This window comes from Fusarium redolens (genome assembly GCF_020744475.1).
Source record: "Fusarium redolens strain MPI-CAGE-AT-0023 chromosome Unknown BKA55scaffold_3, whole genome shotgun sequence".
NCBI classification, from domain to species: domain Eukaryota; kingdom Fungi; phylum Ascomycota; class Sordariomycetes; order Hypocreales; family Nectriaceae; genus Fusarium; species Fusarium redolens.
Window position 1 is genome coordinate 2,922,652 of NW_025763666.1, and position 21,262 is coordinate 2,943,913.

At 47.9% G+C, this 21,262-nt stretch overlaps 11 protein-coding genes across 11 annotated transcripts; 6 read left to right on the top strand and 5 right to left on the bottom strand.

Annotated features, from left to right (window-relative positions):
• Positions 1–1,158: 1,158 nt before the first annotated feature.
• Positions 1,159–2,019, top strand: BKA55DRAFT_590856 (uncharacterized protein; the record flags this gene model as incomplete). Its single annotated transcript, XM_046195152.1, has 2 exons — positions 1,159–1,725; positions 1,855–2,019. 2 exons carry the CDS (start codon positions 1,159–1,161, stop codon positions 2,017–2,019), a joined length of 732 nt encoding a protein of 243 aa, XP_046054369.1.
• Positions 2,020–2,309: 290 nt separating this feature from the next.
• BKA55DRAFT_559314 (chaperonin 10-like protein) lies at positions 2,310–3,622 on the bottom strand. The gene is made up of 3 exons (XM_046191958.1): positions 3,435–3,622; positions 2,655–3,382; positions 2,310–2,602 (listed from the first exon to the last, which is right to left on the bottom strand). Exons 1-3 carry the CDS (start codon positions 3,578–3,580, stop codon positions 2,421–2,423), a joined length of 1,056 nt encoding a protein of 351 aa, XP_046054370.1. The 5' UTR covers positions 3,581–3,622; the 3' UTR covers positions 2,310–2,420.
• A 168-nt stretch (positions 3,623–3,790) lies between these two features.
• Positions 3,791–5,205, bottom strand: BKA55DRAFT_636586 (NADP-dependent oxidoreductase domain-containing protein). Its single transcript, XM_046197028.1, has 3 exons — positions 4,914–5,205; positions 4,689–4,866; positions 3,791–4,633 (listed from the first exon to the last, which is right to left on the bottom strand). The coding sequence occupies exons 1-3, from the start codon at positions 5,076–5,078 to the stop codon at positions 3,900–3,902; spliced, it is 1,077 nt and encodes a 358-aa protein (XP_046054371.1). The 5' UTR covers positions 5,079–5,205; the 3' UTR covers positions 3,791–3,899.
• Positions 5,206–5,778: 573 nt separating this feature from the next.
• On the top strand, positions 5,779–8,605 carry BKA55DRAFT_559317 (uncharacterized protein). The gene is made up of 6 exons (XM_046191959.1): positions 5,779–6,033; positions 6,083–6,530; positions 6,578–6,658; positions 6,704–7,380; positions 7,428–7,607; positions 7,656–8,605. The coding sequence occupies exons 1-6, from the start codon at positions 5,876–5,878 to the stop codon at positions 8,533–8,535; spliced, it is 2,424 nt and encodes an 807-aa protein (XP_046054372.1). The 5' UTR covers positions 5,779–5,875; the 3' UTR covers positions 8,536–8,605.
• On the bottom strand, positions 8,606–10,140 carry BKA55DRAFT_559320 (uncharacterized protein). Its single transcript, XM_046191960.1, has one exon. The coding sequence runs from the start codon at positions 9,964–9,966 to the stop codon at positions 8,644–8,646; it is 1,323 nt and encodes a 440-aa protein (XP_046054373.1). The 5' UTR covers positions 9,967–10,140; the 3' UTR covers positions 8,606–8,643.
• Positions 10,141–10,383: 243 nt separating this feature from the next.
• Positions 10,384–12,542, bottom strand: BKA55DRAFT_559321 (major facilitator superfamily domain-containing protein). Its single transcript, XM_046191961.1, has 6 exons — positions 12,150–12,542; positions 11,720–12,099; positions 11,610–11,669; positions 11,320–11,558; positions 10,976–11,265; positions 10,384–10,920 (listed from the first exon to the last, which is right to left on the bottom strand). The coding sequence occupies exons 1-6, from the start codon at positions 12,415–12,417 to the stop codon at positions 10,481–10,483; spliced, it is 1,677 nt and encodes a 558-aa protein (XP_046054374.1). The 5' UTR covers positions 12,418–12,542; the 3' UTR covers positions 10,384–10,480.
• Positions 12,543–13,041: 499 nt separating this feature from the next.
• BKA55DRAFT_559323 (uncharacterized protein) lies at positions 13,042–13,816 on the top strand. The gene has a single exon (XM_046191962.1). The coding sequence runs from the start codon at positions 13,120–13,122 to the stop codon at positions 13,672–13,674; it is 555 nt and encodes a 184-aa protein (XP_046054375.1). The 5' UTR covers positions 13,042–13,119; the 3' UTR covers positions 13,675–13,816.
• A 764-nt stretch (positions 13,817–14,580) lies between these two features.
• BKA55DRAFT_636600 (major facilitator superfamily domain-containing protein) lies at positions 14,581–16,811 on the top strand (the record flags this gene model as incomplete). The annotated part of the gene is made up of 4 exons (XM_046197029.1): positions 14,581–14,705; positions 14,752–14,917; positions 14,974–15,069; positions 15,117–16,811. 4 exons carry the CDS (start codon positions 14,581–14,583, stop codon positions 16,500–16,502), a joined length of 1,773 nt encoding a protein of 590 aa, XP_046054376.1. The 3' UTR covers positions 16,503–16,811.
• A 528-nt stretch (positions 16,812–17,339) lies between these two features.
• On the top strand, positions 17,340–17,996 carry BKA55DRAFT_559325 (uncharacterized protein). The gene is made up of 2 exons (XM_046191963.1): positions 17,340–17,839; positions 17,906–17,996. Exon 1 carries the CDS (start codon positions 17,608–17,610, stop codon positions 17,803–17,805), a length of 198 nt encoding a protein of 65 aa, XP_046054377.1. The 5' UTR covers positions 17,340–17,607; the 3' UTR covers positions 17,806–17,839; positions 17,906–17,996.
• A 2-nt stretch (positions 17,997–17,998) lies between these two features.
• BKA55DRAFT_607674 (uncharacterized protein) lies at positions 17,999–19,135 on the bottom strand (the record flags this gene model as incomplete). Its single annotated transcript, XM_046196611.1, has 2 exons — positions 17,999–18,777; positions 18,831–19,135. The coding sequence occupies 2 exons, from the start codon at positions 19,133–19,135 to the stop codon at positions 18,036–18,038; spliced, it is 1,047 nt and encodes a 348-aa protein (XP_046054378.1). The 3' UTR covers positions 17,999–18,035.
• Positions 19,136–19,364: 229 nt separating this feature from the next.
• BKA55DRAFT_559327 (uncharacterized protein) lies at positions 19,365–20,385 on the top strand. The gene has a single exon (XM_046191964.1). The coding sequence runs from the start codon at positions 19,432–19,434 to the stop codon at positions 20,275–20,277; it is 846 nt and encodes a 281-aa protein (XP_046054379.1). The 5' UTR covers positions 19,365–19,431; the 3' UTR covers positions 20,278–20,385.
• Positions 20,386–21,262: the final 877 nt, after the last annotated feature.

Genomic DNA, 21,262 nt, shown 5'->3' on the forward strand with positions numbered 1-21,262 from the left:
TTTCGTTACTTTTCATTATTCACGATGAAGATGTGGCGGTGACATTCTTTTTGTACTGATGATATCGTGTCTGATCCACTCCCGAAAATCTAGAACTTAACAGTGCCGCGCTTGGTTAAATAGCGTCATCAATAACTCGCCCGTTCTGCAACTGGGCTGAATGAGACCCCTGAAAAGAATAAGCCTGCCCCATGATATCGGTAACGACACCTTTCTAGCCTGTGGTTTCTGAAATGCGTCTGGGACAAGCCGGACACATGACAACAAATGGAGCTTTGATGCCGAAAACCCGAGAGGTGTCATTCGACAGCCCTACAATGTGAAATTAGGGCTCTAGTTGGAACTTGTCATGCCCTAGGGCTGAATAATTTCACACGGCCATGTAATAAAAGGAGGCAGATTTACTTTCGTGCGCGCTCCCGAAACTTTTATAATACCGATGTGATACGCTGGACGTTTGCCACATGGCGGGTCCATTGATACAGCGATCGATCATCAGGGCTGGATTAAAGTTCTACTTCCTATGAGCTGGCGTTATCTATCTGGCTCTGAGTTAGGGAATTCAGTCTGGTACCCCATTATCTTGTTGGCATTGGGCGACGTCGTCTTCCCCGTAGACTATTCTGGCTAATGTCATGGCTGCCTAGCATTGCCTTTTCGTTGCGTATTTGCTGTTGGTTAAGGTGTTCGTTGTTCTGCTGTAGCTGAGATCTCCGGCGTAGTTGAGCCAGTCGGCGTATGGTGGTTTGAATTGTTCGATCAGTTGTTGAGCCAACTGTTCGACGGATGTGCATTGCAGAATGACCTTATCGTCGTCGGAGAGGATTTAGCTATGCCACAGGGGTCTAGAAGAACCAGAGCTGCTACCAATTGTCAAGGGTGTGTGCAAAAGTTAATCAGTTCGGCGAGCCATAGGATTGTAAGCCCCCACCGTTTTCATGGAAGTTATTTTCTTTAAGAAAAAAGATATACATAAGAATAGAAAATGATGTAAAATCAGTACAGGAGTGTTACAAAATACATTCAACCAGGCTATTTAATAATTACACTTTTGTAATCAATTACAGGGACAAACCTACCATAAGGCTAGTTAGTACAGGTATAAATATTGTCAGTAACCCCCATGTCGAGAAACAGATAACCAAAACACAATCAACCATGGAATCCAATAAAAAGCCAACCTCAGATATACAGGTCATCAACACAATAGAAGGCATAAAGTCACTCGTGGATGGAATAGCAATCCTGAACACCTCCCATAGAAGCAGCCTGCCATTACTCTACATCGACATTGAGCAAATGAGTCTCGGTGAAGATGGAGAACTCAACATTTTGACGATCCTGCTGTGCTACGGGCCAGACCTTCGGCGACGCTTCTACCTCGTGGACATTAGCATCCTCGCAAACATGGCTTTTTCGACTCGAGGATTCTACGGCGCCAGTTTACGAAGTATTTTGGATTCTCCATCTTACCAAAAAGTCTTTTTTGACGTTCGACATGACTCTCACATTTTATACGTTCAGTATGGTATCAAGTTGGAGAGGGTTCATGACCTGCAACTGATGGAGAGCGCTTGTCGTCCAAACGAATCTGAGAGAGAATGTTTACAGCTTTTCGAAACGTTGATTCACAAAATGGTTCGTGGCCCAGCGCGACAACGGTGGTTTGTCGACAAGTTCAACGGAGAGTGGCTATATAAACGCACCCCTGGAGGATCCCACAGAGTCTTCTAAAAACGACCGATTCCTCCGTACATTCAATTATATTGCTGCCGAAATACTCAATTCATGCCCGAACTGTATTCGAAAACCTGCCGGTCGACACCTCGCTTTATGGATCTAGTGGCAAAAGAGTCGCAAAACCGAGTTGAGGAGACTCAGAAGGAGGAGCACAACCCTTTTGCTTGTGGAAGGTTCCGAAATCCTTGGACTGCTGAGCAGAACAAGAAGCTTGACTCTTGGGCGGAGGAAAATCCAGATTTTGTCGAATTCAGATTGGTTGGCGGTATTCTGTGGTGAGGGGCGCAGGCTACACTGGAATCACGAAGAGAATCATGATTGCAGTTGAAAACTGTGGATAGGATGGTCAAGAGTGATATGTAGCCTTGAGTTTGACCTGCTTGGGTGAGAATGATGTTGTGAAAGTCAAAAGAACCTGGTCGATGGCGGTCATTTGAGATTTTCTCGCCTTCCTCTGAGACAAGGAATAGTCAACGGAGGACAAGAGGGCGCTTTTCTTGAAAGCGCTTCTTGCGGATTGCCAAAAAGACAAAGAGCGAAGTTGTAGAAAGCAGATATCAACTACGAAAAGCTTTGCTTGAAATGATGGGCCATTCACTCAGACCGTATTCTCAATGTGACTATAACATCTACCCTGGTAAATACGCCATAGACCGTGGGGTACGGCCACAGTCACTTGCTCATGGTATTCTGACGACTACTCTACCAGTAACTTCCTGCCGTTGTAATTCCCGAACCACCTTGCCTACTTCTTCAAACTCAAGCACTTTGACCTCCGGGACTATTATTCTATCGAGGGCATGCTGCAAGAGCTCCTTCATCTGCTCCTCCGTGCCAACCGCAACGCCGGTTACTGTAAGTGCTGGTCATCGAGTGAGTAATCAACTGTATATGAGAACAGGGAAGGTACCTACATCTTGCAGAGCATATCGTTGCAGAGAGTGGAATGTTGAAGTCATTCCTCGGCAGGCCAATCGTAACGATGATGCCCATATTTCGTACTAGATTTGGTGCTTGGACAAAAGCTTCTTGAGAGCCAGTCACCACCAGGACAGCTGATGCTCCCTCTCCGGTTATCTCCTTGACTCTTCCCTCGACGTCCTCACTTGCAAAGTCGATAAAGTGCTCAGCACCACTATCCAAGCTCAACTTCCGCCTAGGCTCTCCAGTATCAACAGCAATAACTCGCAGACCGCTCAGTCTGCTAGCAATTTGAACACCCAGGTGTCCAAGTCCACCACCTGAGCCAGAAATAACAACCCAATCACCCTTCTCAGCATACCCCTTCAGCTTCGACACAGCACCAGCCATCGTCAAACCCGCACAGAGCAGAGGAGCTGCAACTTCACCAGGAAGACCATCCGGAATCTCAGTCACGTATCTCGCATCTGCAATCATGTATTCCTGCAATGTTCCGGGGACATGTTTTCCGGTGTTGAGCTGTTTGGGACAGTTATTGGGATAGCCTCTTTTGCAAATGGTGCAAGCCCCGCAGGCGCTGTAGAGCCATTTTACGCCGACTCGCTTGTTGAGCAGGCCTGCGTCAACGTCTTGACCGAGTTTGACGACTGTTCCTACACCTTCATGTCCGACAATGGGGTCATAAGGGCCCCAACCTGACAAAGCACGGATTTCTGAGCCACTGAGTGAAGTCAGTCAACATGCCGACCTTAAACAAGAGAAAGGGTAATAACCAAACACCAGTAAAGGTCAACTTTACGAGAATCTCATTTGAGCCAGGATTTGCAACCGGGATGTCCGACTGAGTCACAATTCGTGCGTCATTTCCAGGGTTTTTGATCAAGGCCGCCTTTTGAACCGATGGGATGGAATCGCTCATGGTGAAGATGAAGTTGAACTAAGTGGTGGCGGGGCTTGAGCGGGTTTAAGGGCCCGTGTCACTGTTATTTGCAGGGCGCGGGGCCTGGAGATTTAGTGGGCTTAGCAGCCGAACTAAAGTGCCGTTCCGTGAATCTTGCCGATAGACATGCCGAACCCGGATCAACATTTCTACGTCGGAAATCCACAGACTCACAGATTGAAGCGCTAAGAAATACATCATGAACTTTTTGACAATGATCACGTTTATTGTCTTATCCCTGATGTAGGTCTAACAGTAGTCACTTCTTATGATTGTACCTGGAGGCTCGCGACTGTCCTCAAGTATGCCCGGCAATCGGTTTGGCTTGATACAACTCCTCCAAATACTTCACCTCCTCATCACTCAACTTCTTCCCCCTAGCACCAATAGCCTGCTCAATCCTCTCAACGCTACTAAACCCAATAATCGGACTCGTAATCCGCTGATTGATCCAAGCCAGCGCAACATGCGCCATAGGCCAATCATGCTTCTCCGCAACTTCAACAACCCTGCCGATAATCTTCTGATCAACCTCCGATAATTCCCCAGACCCTTCTTTCTCCTCCTTACTTCTATCCGTAGATCCAAACTGCGCAGGCGGCCGTGCAAGATGTCCTCTACAAAGCGGCGCCCACGGAATAATCCCAACACCAGTATCGTTACAGAAACGAATCATCTCGCGCTCTTCTTCCCGGTACAGGAGGTTATAGTGGTTCTGCATACTGATGAATTTCGTCCAGCCGTTCTTTTCAGCGACGAATTGCATGCGCGCGAACTGTGTTGCCCACATGCTGCTTGCTCCAATGTAGCGCACTTTTCCGGATTGCACGAGATCATGGAGTGCTTTCATGGTTTCTTCGAGGGGCGTGTCGTCGTCGAAGCGGTGGATTTGGAGAAGATCGATGTATTCGGTGTCGAGACGCTTGAGGGATGCGTTGACTTGGTTGAAGATTGCGGCGCGGGAGAGACCGTATTGGTTTTGGTAGTCTTTTGAGATGGCGAATTCGTCTTTGAAGTTGATGTGACGAGCACCTGTGATGCATTAGAATTGCTGTCTTTGCGAACATTTGGATTTGTTTTGGCTGACCTGGTTCTTCGCCTACGCCCCAGCGGCATTTACTAAGGATGACAACCTTGTGGCGGGGAATGTTGAACTTCTTCAACGCTTTGCCAACAATTTCCTCCGACGCGCCATTGCTGTAGGTATTAGCGGTATCCCAGGTATTCAAACCGCGATCATAAGCAGCCTTGAGAAGGTCCAGGGCCTATAAAGCTATCAGCGACGTTTCTCTGCTGAGGATTGGTGCCATACCTCATCCTCTCCAATAACCCAAGGAAGCACCCTCTTATCACCAAAGCTCATGCATCCAAACACAGGAACTGAAATGCGCAGACCTGATTTACCCAAGTTGCGATACTCGCATTTCGAAGCCTCGACAGACTGTTTGAGATGAGGGGGGAGTTCTTTTGCGGACATCTTGATGAGTTTGACGTTGAAAGGTGAAGGTCGAAGGTTGGGATTAAGAGGGGAATAAGAGAATATTAATGATCTGAGAGATAGGGCCCGATAGGCGGATAAATAGAGAGCAATTTCATCATTATGTTGCGTGCTTTGGTACCCCGCTGCTGATTTTCGTTTATTTAGTGAGATTCAGTGTTTGGTGAGTGAATGGTTGGATCCAATTCGTCGTAATTGCAGATGTGCTTATCTTGTGCATGCTTGTGCATGAAGCTATTCCCAGTCGGTATGCATCGCTTAGGCTATTTTCCCTCTGCAACATCCATCAAAATGCGAGTCTTCTGTGACGTGTGCCCATGATAATTAACGTTATCCGACATCAATTAATTAATCAGTGGATATTCTGCATAGAACTTCTTCACCACATGGAAACGCCTGCCCTGTAACGAATTAAACACAAAGAATGACCGTCTCCCATCAAGATTGGTCGTCTCGCTTCAGCTAAAGCAATTATGCTTCCAATAGCTCCTTGGCCACCGGCGTGTCGACCCTCAAACCGCTTAGCTCACACCGTTCTAGCGTCCGCCAAACCAGTCAAATCTTGCGGGGATTGATCACCATTCTGTGGGGAAGACCGTCGGCAAATGCCATCGGATCCCGGGGGGAACAGGGCAGCTGGCGTCTTGCTTTTCAATCCGAGGATTGCGAGTTGACAACTTTGATTCAACATTATCACGACCTCTAACCCGATATCTTATCACCAGACTTTTTTTCCGACCCCGGTATTTGTTTTATTGTTGGGAAAAGTGAGAAAAATGCAGCCGACAAAAACCATGAGAAAAAGAGTCTCGAGAGCGTGCAATTTATGTCGGTCAAGAAAAGTTCGGTGCATCATTGAGAATCCGGCTGGTCCTTGTGTCAATTGCAGACACAACGACAAGGTCTGCACCTTTAAGCGCCGCCATGGAATAATGTACGCTACATCAACCCTCCAACAATTCAATTCAATACTAACTAAACAGATCAACGACTCCTTCACTACGACCAAACGAACCCCCGACGCCCCGATCCATCGAAGAATCAACAACCACGACATCCGAACCCCGAAATATCCTCCCCGCAACACAGAAGCCCTCACCACCAATACCCACTACAATCGCGCAAACATCACAACAACCGACGAATTGCGCTGGATCGCCAACGCATCCCGACTACGCATTTCTTCAAGTCCCCGATACAAAAGACTTGCTCCCGCAAGATTTAGCATTCCTCGTTAGTCAAGGATGTTTTGTTGTGCCGCAGCGCGCGGCGCTGGATGATTTTCTGAGACAGTATTTTCTGCATGTTCATCCGATGCTTCCGATATTGAATGAGAAGGATTTTTGGCTTTCGTATAATTCGGTGGATAATGATGTGGAATATGAGATGCCGATGCTGGTGTTGCAGGGGATATTGTTCATTTCTTCAGGTGTAAGGGTTCTGGATCGAGAAGATGGACATGATGCTGACAGAGATAGTTTGTTTCGTCGGAGACGATTAAAATGCTAGGCTTTGAGGATGTACATCAGGCCAAACTTGCGTTTTATCGTCGATCAAAGGTATGCTCTCCACCCTTTGCACCATAGCGTTGCTCATGACCGCAGCTTCTTTATGACTTCAGCGTCGAAAAGTCTTGCATCGCCATAGCCCAAGCCTCCCTCCTCCTCGCCCACACACACCTCATCCCCCGCTGCATAGCAGGCAACAAGCCCCTCGGCTCAATCTGGCTCGGCATCGCTATATCCTACGCCCGCGTCGCAAAAGCCCACTGCTACTCCTCCCTGCGTCCCAGCAAAGACACCGAAGTAGCCAAAGTCCAAAAACTCCGCAACACCCTTAAACGCCTCTGGTGGTGCTGCATTATCTGCGATCGCCTCCTCCCCCTAACATCTCGCCAGAGCATAAAAATCACACCATCGAATTTCAGCTTTTCTTGTTCGAAATTGGGAAGTGCGGATTTATGCGATGAGCTGTATAATTCTGATGTCTACGACTCTACGACCAAGACGCTGCATGCCGAGTTGCTTTCGAGGTTGGTGGATCTTTGTGTGGTGCTTACGGATGTTTTGACGGTTACGTCGGTGCTTTATAATAATCCGTCGTGGATGCTGTCGGGGAGGATGGAGGTTGGGAAGGATGCGAGTCTGTGTCAGATGGAGCTTTGTCGGTGGTATAGTTCGTGGAGTGAGACGAAGACGACGTTGGATGAGAGGATGGCTGAGGAGATTTCTCCGGCTTCGTCGATTATTTTGTTCAAGAATCTCATTGAGATGTACTACCAGTAAGTTTCGACGGGATGAAGGGGATTGCAGAAACTGACATTGATAGTTCCGCGAGGCTTTCTGTCTGTCATTACAACATCCTGCGATCAAGCTTATTACCGCCCTCTCAATCCGATACACAACTCCGACGACAGAGCGAGGATCTTCAAGGTTCAGCATCACGCGTAACTGAATGTCTTCTCGAATTCGACCGTCTAGGGTTATCACGCTGGCTACCAATGACTGCGTAAGTCAATCCCTCAACTGACCTCAGCCCGTCATTAACAATCTGAAGCATCGGGTGCACAGCCTTTCCGCTAGCACTCCAAATGATCGATGTCGAACTTCTCCGCCCCAAGAAGCCAGCTTCACCAGAAGAAGGCGTCAAACTCACCCAAAAAGAACAACACGTTGAAAATATCCTGAAACAAATGAAGAGCTATAAGAAGAAATACTACATCACAGACTGGGTTATGCGGGCTATTCGACATGTCGTTGAACTAGCGAGACAACGATCACCGGCACCTATGGCCACCGAGGACGAACCTTCGCCGAGTAGTTGTCTGGATATGCTCAAAACGCGACCGAGTTATTACTTACGACTCGTTATGACGCTTGATATGAGTATCAGCAACGGCAGACTCCCAGACGAATGCGACTTTCCACCATCTTTACGAAAAGCAGGCCGTGGTCTCAGCTCCAGATCTCAAGCAACATCCATGCCAACCGTCGACGAACAATCAATGAAACGTTTCTCTGCCATGAACAAACATCTCATCCCCGACAATCTAACAGACTTTATCGATCAAAACAATATCATGTCCTCAAACCTCCAAACCCAAGACTTGCGCAACATCGACCAAGAAGCGTTCTTCAACAACAAACAGCCCTTCCCCGTGGATCTAACAGCAGCTTTATGTGAGATTACGAATATTCCACCGCTGGACTTTGGTGATATGTCTTTGATGGATTCAACACATTTTAACGACGTTGGCGGCGTTCCTTTTTGGCCTTATGATTTATTGGGGTCTCCGCCGGATCAGACTGTTGGTCAGGTGGAGGAGGTCGGGATGGGTGGTATGTTTACGGGACTGATGGGGGATATGAATGATAAGAATTATGATGGGAATGGGAAGGAGAGTGGAGCGAATGATTTGACTATGGATTCCTTTTGAGCGAGGTTTGTATTTGTATGGCAAGGATCATAAAAGCACTTGTTTTCTTTTCAACTGTGAGAGTGAATCATCTTCTTAATTATTCAGATTTGGATTGACTATCTGCAACTACCACTTGACCAACTCTTGAACCTTGACAGGCATACCACTCTTCATACTATGATTCGCCCCAACACCCACCAAAACCGCATTCCCTCCATCCCGAATATTAGCAGCCCTCTTAAAATTATCAACCTCACCCCCCAAAAGAACATCCTTCAACAAAACAGGATCTCCTCCACCATGACCACCCTCCTGCTTCACAACATCAACAACATACGGCTTATCAAACAGGGGGTAAACAACAATCTTGGTCTGCTCAACACCGCCCTGAATATACTTCTCATCCTCCCCAGTAGCGTCCTTGGTTACTGGATCGCCGAGGGGGTTGTAACCGCTCTCAACGACGTTGACTTCGATACGGCCCTTGCTGCCGTTGAAGACACATCTGTATCCTTCCCATGGGGCGTAGGCGTATGTGTTGTACGTCATGACTGCGCGGTTCTTGTACTTGATGATCATAGACAAGTTATCCTCGATGGTAATACCCTCCGCAAAACAATTTCTGTCGCGGATGTACCCATCTTCATGCTCAGCATCAAGATACAACTTCTTCATGCGCTCATTCTCATCAAGCTGGAACGCAAAAGGATCGTTCTTGGCATTCTCATTATTCTGATACCGTTCACCGAGATTCTTCTCACCCCGCCTCTCAGCATTTTCTTTGCCGTAGAAACGAAGGTCTCCGAGACAGTAAACGAGCTCAGGCTCAGTATTGAGCCAGAAATGCACAAGGTCGAAATGATGGATCGACTTGTGCATCTGAATACCACCACTAGTCTCTTTATGCCGATGCCAGCGTCGCATAAAATCCGCGCCATGTGCACAGTCGAGAATCCAATCCATGTGCACGGTTGAAATCTCGCCAATGACGCCAGAGTCGATGAGTTCTCGAACTTTGGTATGATGCGGCGCGTACCGATAATTGAAAAGAACACGGACTTGTTTCCCCGTCTTCTTCTCTGCGTCAATCATAGCTTGAAGCTTATGCTCATCGATGGTCATTGGTTTTTCCGTGATGGCATCACAGCCTAACTCCATAGCTCGAATGCAATAATGATGATGGAAAAGATCAATGGTCGTGACGATGACAACATCGGCTTTTTGCTCTTGGACCATCTTGTCAAAATCTGTGTCTTTGTAGGTTTGGACTTTTTCACCGCCGAGTTCGACGATGTGCTCGTTTGCTACGTCCATGCGAGTCTGGTTCGTATCGCAAATTCCAACAAGCTTGGCGACGTCTTTGAAGTCCTGGATGATAGCTTGGTAGTACATAGCTGAGCGAACGCCCATGCCAACAATGACATAGCGCTTAAACTGAGGAGTAGCCATGATGAACTAAAGAATTCTGGGATGAAAGGTAACGATGATGATGACCCCTCATGAAGACGAGGAGATATAAATACCTAATCCGACGTCGGATTACTCAGAGTAGTACCCCGCGCAGATTCGGGGGAGTATTTGCCGAACGAGGTACAACTGTCAGCATCTGAGAGGTGGAGAGGGTGCTTGGCTGAAGTGCAGATCGAGCCTGTTTTGGCCAGTTACATTAGATTATCAAGATTCGTGGCATTCGTTTTTCAACCTGTTGGATGATCTGGGCAATGTTGAGAATTGTTTCCACTAAAATGCTATTCGGTCGCTACTTTTGAGACCGAATTGGATCAAAAGCCTCACGATAACAAGATCAACGATGGGTCTGAATCTCGTTCACGGGAAGAAGGCCGATTTGCATGATGCGGAGGTTTGGTCTACAGAAGGTATTGATAGATTTTTCGAGATGTCTGTGCTATGGAGATAATATCGCAAACAGTCTAGAGGAATATCTGGAAGTCTTCCAATTGCTTTAGAATACAAATACAAATTCGTCGTTCATCAAATCCGTCATATCATCAAACGCATGATCTCCAACCGTCGCATCCCTTGCATTTTCGATATGTTGTCCTTCCGTCACTTTCGACCTTCGAAGACGATCTGCTTCTTCGGGTGAGTACAAGCTGTAGTCAACAATCACCGCGTCCTTTCCAGCCATGACGCGACGGCGGCTATGGTCGCGGTTGAGATAGGTCAGGTACATAGTCGTAACCACGACGAGTCCAACGATTGCGATGTAAAGGAGCAGATTCCAGTACAGCCCTCGATGGTACTCGGGCGCCTCTGATGGTTTGTAGAGAAGAGGGCCGATGATATTTCCGAGGGATTGGCCGATAAAGAGTACTGAAGAGTTGCATTTGCCTTTGGTGTCGCCGGCAGTATTTGAGGAAGACCATGAGTATATCAGAGGAACTATAGCAGGTTTAGCATACGCAGCAAAGATTACAACAAGAAAAAGGTAACGCACTGATGCCCGGAAAGACAGATATCATGTAATAGCCTCCCAGCAGAGTATTCCTGCCATCAGGTGTATGCGGCGTTGAGAGCATGATCATGCAGCCAACAATTGGGAAAAGAGCCAAAAAGGCAATGACCGGACCCTTCTTATGGTACTTTGTCGCGACATAAGAGCCTCCAACTGTAGAGATGAACTGAACAACACCAAACGGGGCATTGAAGAGAATCGCCTGGAAAGAATCGAAGCCAAATGATTTGATGAGGAGAGGCCCAAAAGAACCAACGCCACCAGAGGGTACTCTATGAATCGGATTGTCAGTAGGTCAGCCAGCAGCAACGATCAGGTCCACGTACGAAATGCTGAAGATAAGAGAGAACCAGAGCCAAGTCTTCAAATCTCGGATGGTCTCCCAGAAATGATCCCACCGCCATTGACGAGACATGACGCCAGTCTGATTCATCCTCAACCGTTCAATGGCGATGAGTTTATCGTGCTTGTCGAGAAATTTGGCCTCTGCTGGCGAGTCGGGCATATATGAGAATAAGACGGTAGAGAAGCAGACTGTGATGATTCCAAAGGCAACAAAGATGGTCTAACGCGTCAGTAAGTATCCCTATAACACAAAGAGCCATCTCAAACCTACCTGGTATGGTTTTAGTCCAAACGGCAACTGCGCAAGCCACCACGTCGCCAAACTGCCAAACTAAACACCGTCAGTTTAATCCAACCCCGCTATCTAAGCAATCAACTTACAACACCAGTGAAGCCATTCATAGCATACCAATACGACATCCTCAGCGGCTGCTCCCTCCTCCTCCAAAACATCTGCGTAATAGCCACAAAGCTCGGCGCAATACTAGCCTCAAAAGCACCTAGCCAAAAACGCGCAAAGAGCAGACTACGAAAGGTATGTGCTGCCGCCATAAATGTAAGGGTAAGGCCCCAGAGGGTGACCATGCAGCTTGTGAATTTTCCAATAGGGAGTTTGACGAGAAGCCATGCTAGGGGGAATTGCGCGATGAGTTGGGCGACGTAGACTATTGAGCTAAGCCATGAGAATTGATTGCCTTTGAGGTTTGTGTCTTCTATGAGGCCGAAGATGGAGGCGTATGCGATTGTAGCTTTGTCAAGGCCTGCAAGAGTCAGCATCCATATCTGATTGCTCAGTGAATGATATGTTCACCTTGTAAGAAATAGACGGCTAGCATGAGAGGCAGAACAACCTTATCAATCCGCCTCAACACGCGCGCATCATCCTCAGGCGTAACTTTAATCCTCCTCTCGGGCGAAACACCAAGTCTCCTCATTAGATCAGCCGCAGCACCAGTTGCTCCATCGGGATGGCTTCTCCCACGCGCCTCTTCTCCGTCTACGAGATCCATCAGCGGGAGTTGGTCGTGAGATGACGCGCCCGGGTCGGGCGATGTGGAGCCCAGGCCTCGCGCTGACATTTTGATGGAGCCTGAATCAAGTGAGATAAATGACTGTGATAGTAGAGTTTAGTGAGGGAGGGGTTTGAAAGAGAGGACAGGTTTATGTTGAGACGGCTTTCTTGGGGTGCAAGGGATGGTTAAGGGATGATGACTGCTGATCTTGGCCAATCATGGATGTTGAGCTGGGGGATTTGAGACGGGTTAGATAAGCAAACCCGATTCGCGACAAGATCTAGGGTAACTTGAATTTGGAAGTTCATGATGGCAGAACACAAGAAAACTGCATTAATATCGTACTAATTAATGGAATTCATGAAAATAAGCTCACTTTATGCGTGAGCAAGGAGGACATTGGGTTCATGAGCTTTGTCATTGCCTACGTGTTGACTTTGAGCTACAACTCGACCACTATTGATGGTTTACCGGGACTAAACCCTCTACGCGACACAAGATTACGATATTATTGGAAGTTTTCTATAACAAACTTGATATTCTCGATGCTGCGAGACACGAATCTCGTAAATGATGCATACAACAAAATTATAGCATCATAGCAACGGTTACCTGCATAGACATACGTGGATAACGATACTACGTCATCCGCCACCCCCACCTACAATCTTGATAAAACAAACCAGGTTTCCTAGCTCATCAACCCATCAAGCCACATCCTTATTAACCCCATCTTTTCCCAAAATCACTTTTTATACTTTAACCCTTATGAACGAAGCACTAGGATCAATCTTCTCCGGCGCAATACCAAGCCAATTCATGGGCGGGCAAAACAAGCCCGCCGACGGCGAGGCTCCCTCGGAAAGCAAATCAAACACCCAAGACCGCATCGCCAAAGAAATCCACTCCCGCGTCGAAGAAGCAAAAGGTCTACAAGAAAAATCCCTTGAACTCCATGAAAAAGCAGACAAGGAAGAAGATCCCGAAGAAGCGGAAAACATACGGCATGAAGCACGAGAAATCGACAAAAAGGCTGCTAAGCTCATGAAGATTGCTGAAAGGCTGGAGAAGGGCTGGATACAGGGCGGTGCTATAGGGACGGGGATAGGAGCGGGTGTAGCTAGTGGGCTGGGGCTGGGGGTTGGCGCTTTGTTGACGGGTGTTGTGGCGATTCCGACGGCGGGTTTGGGATTGCTTATTGGCGCGGGGACGGGGCTTGCGCATGGGTCGTGGGTGAAGTTTACGGATGCGTTTACGAAGGACGAGGCTGATGAGATTGTTAATGAGGCGACGGAGGAGGCGGAGAAGATTGCAAAGGGTTAACAAGAGATGCACCAGTCGATCGGGGTTATGGAGTAGTACTTAGAGAGATGGACTATTCACAACGCGTTAGGTTATTCAGATTGCATTCGGGTTGCATATAGTTATAAGGTTACCGCTAGCCATCAACTTCATTCTTTCGTTGTTCCTTCATTATGTCTGTCTTTCATGCTAGTCACTCGTAGCATCAGCATTAACCCTATCCAGTACCACAGTGTTACCAAACACATGTCAAATATCACATCAATCTATACAACAATGCAAACTCCCGCCTCTAAAGCGTCTCACAAACGCCGATCATCTTCTGCTCTCATCTCGGACAAATCCCGTTCCAGTCCAAACAGTCGGTACTCCGTTTATCAATCCGCATCAGCGGAATCACCACCGCCAAGGTCCATTATACAATTCCATCTTAGCGTCAACATTCCAAACTCACCAAAGTGGACACTTCCCATAGCCTAAAAAAAACCTAACCCATCATCAGCCCATTCTCCTGTGGGGGTACTGCCCACTGACCAATCTCTGACACGATCAGATAAGATCTCAACGGTCTGATAATCAGCATCCTTGCCATTTTTCATCTCGCCAACCGCAGAGACCCCTCAAAATGGTCTAACTTGAAGTTAAATACCGTATTTACGTACTTAGTTGCTTGGCGAGAAAATTCCACCGGTAATGGGATTTGTCAGGCATGCTTAAAAGCAAGGTTAAACGAAGAAGGGGTCCACGCCAAGACTAGCTATCAATCAGCTTTCTTTACTGTTAACAGAAAGGATCATCGTGATGCGTGAGTGAATTAGGAAATAAGTGCCGTACGCTGAGGGGAATATTTTACACATAAGGCGCGGTCTTCCCAAAAGTTTGAGGGAAATTTTGGCAGCTATTATTTTCGGCTTCAAGGCAGCAAAGATGGCAAACAATTCTGAGCGGAAAAGTGAAGAGGTAGTGGAGGAGGAGATCTCGAGACCAGGGTCGACGAATGAGGCTTTTAGGAAGCTCTGGACGAAACGAGCCCTTGGTTTTGCGATTGGATGGTGAGCTGATCGATCTTCTGTGAGGGTGAAACTGATCTTGATGTAGTATTCTTGTCATGTTCTTCTTTATGAACTTGACTGTCTATACGGGTAATGTCTACGAGCCTTATGCGACGAGCCACTTCAAGGCGCATTCTCTTCTTGCGACTGGTGCCATTGTCAATGGCCTCGTGCGCATTGTGTCGTATCCACTGCTCGCAAAGCTTGCAAATGTAGGGAGGGACTTGTTTTGACTGGTGGTTTGAAGTGTAGCTAATTCAGTCCGCAGTATTTCGGGCGCCCTCAGAGCTTTGCTGGCGCAGCTATCTGCATGGCCATCGGCAACGCCATGTACGCAGCCTGTTCCAACGTCGACACCTTCTTGGTACGCACATTTGCATCCACTCACTTCCTCTGACTAATAAGTACTAGGCCGGTGGAATCTTTGACGTCTTCGGTGATACATGGTGGAACATCATCCAACAGATCTTCGTCGCCGATATAACCACCCTCGTCAACCGCGGTATAATCTTCACCCTTCCCGAATCCCTCTCCGCAATCCCCACTCTCTACGGTGGAACATATCTCGGCGAACATATCCTTCTCAACTCCTCCTGGAGATGGGGTTATGGCATGTGGGCTATCATTCTGCCCGTCACTGCTATTCCGACCATCTGTATTATGATTTGGATGAATCGTCGTGCGAAGCGTATTGGTTTGATCACGGAGAAGATTTCTTTCATGCATGGTGCTGAGCCTGGTGTTATTGGCAAGGCTAAGCATGTTGCTACCCAGCTTGATCTTATTGGTGCTCTTCTTCTCATTGGCGGTCTTGCTATGACGCTGTTGCCCATGACGATTGCGGGACGGAATAATACCGATCGATGGAGCAGACCTTCGTCCATCGTTCTTATTATCGTTGGTGTTTTGACCTTCATCGCTTTCCTGGTCTGGGATGGTAAATTCGCGTCAAACCCAATTATTCCCTACCGAACTATTCGCGAGCGCAACGTCATTGTCGCCTGCGCGTCGTGCATCGTCATCGCCATGGCTGATAGTATCTACCGACCTTTCCTCTCGAGCTTCCTCCAAGTTGCGGGCCATTACTCGCCCGGAGCCGCAACACGCGTCGACAACGCCCAGCGCGTCGCGTACAATATCGGTGCACTTGTGGCTGGCCTGTCACTCAAGTTCGCCAAGAACACAAAGCCATTCATCATGCTTGGAGTTGTCTTGATCATCCTCGCCTGCGGTCTTCCTATCTACCTTACCAACGTTTCTGGCACCCACATCGCCAGCGAAGCCGCTTTCATCACCTCCAAGTCCCTTCTCGGAGTTGGCCGTGGTTTCACCCAGGTCCCACTCCAGGTCTCGCTCCAAGCCGTCCTTGAAAACGAGCAAGTCGGCATCGCAACAGCCGTCTTCCTCTCGTCCCTCGGTTTCGGCTCCAATCTCGGAGTCACCATTAGCGGCGCCATCTGGAACTCCGTCCTCCCCCGAAAACTCAACGCGTACTTTGGTAAAGAGGAAGGTGGCAAGATCTTTGGCTCTATCGTTGTCGCGCGTGCATACGAGGCTGGAACTGCTGATAGAAACGCTGTGGACGAGTGCTACCGCCAGACTCAGCAGACTCTCGCTATTGGATCAGTCTGCGTGTCGGGTCTTCTCTTGGTTCTGGTGTATCTCGTTCGTAACGTTAAGCTTGGAGCTGAGGATGAGAAGAGGGCGGCGCAGGCTGATAAGGAACTTGCTTGGGCTATTAAGCAAAAGGAGGCTCAGGAAGACGCTCCCGTCGAGCTTGAAAGTGGGAGGCGTTAGGTTGAGTAATGTCTCTGTCAAGCTTCTGGAAGAATCCGGGGGCCGTAATTATTGAACTCATATGAGTGTATAAAGATGGCGAGAAGAAGTTCATCCTCTAAGATGCATGTCTGAGGCTGTATTATTTGTATTTCGTGTCCCAAGCAACGGCATCAAGCTCGAGAAAGAGACTATCATGAAAATAGTGCATTCATACCTCGTATCGATTTTCGTTTGATTCATAGTACCTCAAACCACCAAGTCAACGGGGAAATAAGTTGTCAATATTGTTCCCATGACTGCGGCGATTGGAATACGTTTTGAGCTTACTTGACTCTGCATGCAACGGAATCCCGTTCGAAATTTTGGAGTCGCTTAAAAATGTTTTCCTCATACACATTCTTGCTAATCCCAGGTAGGCAGGTGTAGGATCTCAAGCCTGTCATGCATGTCTGCTGACTTTCGGATACTTTCGGCACCTATACTTGTCGATTGGCAACTACATTGGCTTGATCTGAAGCCCTGATATATTGCAGAAGTCTTCAGACTCGTCTCTGCCAAGATAGTTCAGAAGAGGTCGAACCAAATGTGAAGTCTTGACCTTCCTGTGCCACATCCTTCAGTCGACACATGATGAAGCTACCAGGACAAAGGTTCAGACTTATCACGAATATTTTGGTTAGTATCTGTGGCGCGAACTACCGTTGTTACGTGGGATAATCACACAGCCAGACCCTCTGGGGGTTTTCTCCGGTTTACGAGGGCGATGGCCCGAAGGAATACGCGCATGAGAGGGATGGTCAGCTTCCGTAGCCTACTTGGCAGTAAGATTTACGAAGAGGGACCCATTAAAGGAAGCTTACATGACACAACGTTCCGCAGATTGATATGATTCTCACAGATTATAGGTCGTCATACGAAACTCCGTTCTTTGGAGCATGGATCAGTATGGCGCGGGAGGATGGACCTGTTATCTGATCATCTAATCAGTGATCCGACCACTAAGTCAGGTGAACAGTATCGCACAAATCCGATCTATAAAAGGCTGGCGAAACCCCCGCTTAACAGAGGTTCATTACCCTCATCATTAGCCCTCTCATCTCCTACTACTTGAACTATTCCAACAATGAAGTTTTCCATCATCATCTTCACAATCGCCTCGGTGTCTACCGCTATGGCTGCTGCTCTCCCTGAATCTGAAGTTGAGATTCCTGGCAAGCTTGTTTCTCGCGACGAGTTCGAACTTGCTATCCGCCAGGCGGGATGCTCTGCTTGTATTCAAGGCATTCGATGCTGCAACGGCTCCTGCATGCGTGGATGTTAAGTCTTATACACGCGCTCACGCGAATCTGAATGAGGTAACTTAAACAATACCCTCCACCCACTCGCCTTTGCATGAAGAGGCTGACCTAGAGTTTCGTCAGGGCCACCTGGTTCGCTTCAAATGACGGAAGCTCATGCATGCCTAAGGAAGTTTATTGCGCGAGAATCGAACTTTTCTATCCGAAACTTGACATCTATAGAAAGCTCCTAGTAGTAATGACCAATTAAAGCCTATTCCTCTTCTTCCGGAACAAAATTTGCCTCAAGTTGGCGATGAATACTGTGGGCGTCGAAACCCTCAAGTTCATCCCCTCTAATAGACCACCCACGTGCTTCAACAAATACCTGAACCTCACTCTGCAACTCTTCAATGTCCTCATACTCAAACCTCCAGCATTTATGAACAATACTTCCCATAAATTCATCTTCAAGATCAGGCATCCAGTCTTGCTCGGCCATCAAGCGTTCGGTTTCGCCCCAATCCCTACCTATTCCATCACCTGGTAGTTGAGATGTCATGATCTGGTATAATAACCTACCAAACATGAACATGTCGGTTTTAGATGTTGGCACTCTCACCGCCCGCGATAGAGGAAGGTATTGTGGCGAAAACTCTATACCGCTGAAGAAAGAACCGGGGAAGTTCCAGCCATTGCTTGGATCGGTAAAGTCAGAACCCAGGAAGCCTGCTAGCGCCATTGATAGAGAGTCTGCACTAATCCAGCAGTTTGTCTCGATGAGCTCTCCGTAAGCTCTACCGTGAGAGTGGATTAACGAGAGGGCTGATAGTAGTTGCAAGCTCCATTGGTAGGCCAAAGGTCGGAATTCTGGCTTGATACGGGACGTGGAAGGTACAGAATCTGCTCCAGCCGTGTAAAGCTGAGACTCATAGTTCTGTATAAAGTTCCAAAGAGAGCCATACGACGGTTTCTGGAGGATAGGAAGACCTGTCCAGACATCTTGACCTACATCACTTGTATATCCAGTTAGGAGGGACCGTGGGGATGATAGCTTTTGATGATCTACGGCACGATTCTTGGATGCTCTTGGCCAATCATGTTATAAGCATAAGAAGTTTTGAAGCAGTCGAAAGCCTCTGGGTCTTCTCGCCACGAAGCATCTGGCTCGTCGGCTTCATCTTCAACCCAGAGTCGGGAACTGGGCACAAAGATAACAGAGTCAGCGTCTCTTGAGTAAACGTGGATACCCCCAATATCTATCAGCCATCGAAGACGGTGACCTTGAGGGTCGGTTAATGGGACAGTCCGAGGACCTGTTGCAGTCTGATAGTAGGTTCCCAGCTGTGCCTTATTGTGTACACCTCGAGCCATAGCGAAAGGCGACCAAAGAGCTAATCGGTCTTGTTAGCGATAAACGGATGTCGCATTGTTTGTGTTGATGCGTCAAGGTAGTATTTCCGTCCGTTTCAGGCGGAATATTTTTCAGGGCACTCCACTTCGGTAACTGCGGATCGTTCGGCGGTTTGGCCACTAACATTTCATCACAACCCCTGTAAGGATCCTTACGTTTCGCGTCTCTCACCGAGAGCTGATAAGATAACACAACCTCACAAACCACTCACCACCATTCACTCATCTCTAACGCAGCAACACGGTAGCGCATCACCATGGGCCTTTCATCAGTATACGCGGCATTAGAGCCGTATCTCGACATCCCCTTCAATGCATCCCTCAGCGGGATCCTCTTCCTCACATACCGCTGCCTAATCTCAAAACCAGGGCTTCTCCTCACTATTGTCTTCATCACCAGCGTTGTCATCGCCATCTTTGACCACACATCCAGCAAAGGTGAAATGATCAAGACTATGGCCGAACTGCCACTCGGTCTCGGCTCCGTCCTTCTGTTCATCGTCGCTAGCAGACCGACCAAGGCGCGATGGCTCCACGCTTTCACCATTTACGTCAACTTTGCAGTCTATGGCAACATCGTCATGATGGTCGCGACACCGTCGGGAGACACTTTCCGCGGTCTTTGCTGCAAAGCCGCTTGCCTCGCGCTGTCAGCCTGGATAATCCTTCAAGGATACAGAGTACAGTGGAAAACCATCATGCTTCACGACAACCTCTTCGTCTTCACCGCTGCATCTAAGAGCTGGGTTCTTGCGCACGCAGTCTACAGATTCATCCTACTCACACTGCCATGCTTTGGATCTGGGAGACGTCATCGTCTCATGGAGGTGTATTCTCTTAGCCTGACGTATTTGTTGTCATGGAGTACTGGACTGCCGTTTGAGTACTGCTTCGGCATGGCGGATACGGTTGTGGCGCCGGCGGTCACAGCATGGTCTTCGATTTCTAAGACTTTTGACCTGATTCCGCGTGATGCAGGAAAGGGCCAGTCACCTGTGAGCGGCATCACGGACACGGGTGACTTGTACTTCGGAATCGCTGCACTGGCTGTCGCTGCTTATGCTTGCTTCAAAATGGCATCCCCGGGTCGTTCAGCATCTTGACGGATGATATGGGTTTGACGATGGCCATACTAGGCATAGTATGCGGGTAATCTTTATTGTAATTGGCCGTGTTTATTCTCTATATCTATATAATAGTAGAGTCTGACAGGGTAGCCTAACAACGCTCTGTTTCTTTAATAGCTCCTTGAATTAGCCTTGTAGATATCGTGGCTCCTCTCTGAATAGATTCAGCTGACCTATCATTCGGAACATGGAGGGAAATGACATCATGAGATTGATGCTTTAGGTATGCATTTGCGAGAGACAATCAAAACTCAGATTTACCAAAGTATTCTCCAGCATTCTGTGACACCTTACTATCAGCATCCTTACGAACAAACAGAATTAGCTTCTTCCATTTTGTGGGTCAATTATATAGATTACTTACTGGGACTTGTATTTCCAGCAGCTTCTTAATTTCCTCCATAGTGAAGTTTGAGTAGAGATAGTCCGGAAGGTCCACCCACTGACCTCCGCTCTCAATCATGGCGGGCATGTGAATTAGGCGGGTACAGTTGGTGATACTCTAAGCCATCCTCCACGATGTTATCTAACCTTGAGCCTGTTGTTTCCTCAACCCCTGCCACAATCATTCCCTCTCAACCTCTTTGCCTCATACGCAAATACGCCCGACTACTCTCTCTAATCATCCTTGCCGACAACCAGGCCAAGGGCTCATTTCATCACAGCGGAATACCTGGCGGTCAATTAAGCCACAACAAGCCAAGGTAAGCCTCGTTTTCTCTCCTCTCTTCTTTCCTCCATCGACACTTTTTTAAAATCTCCATTTCTTTCACGCTTGGAATGTCCATCGGGCCAGAACTGCTTGCAGTTGCCAGGTCTGATTCATGAAGTACTTATGGAGCGTGACACATTTTCCTCCCAGCCGCCACTCGGCTCAACCTCAGATACTCATTCCTTCGTCCCACGCCGTGGCAGGCGTAATTCAAGAATGGATTGCATGCCACTGAAGGGAAAACTACTC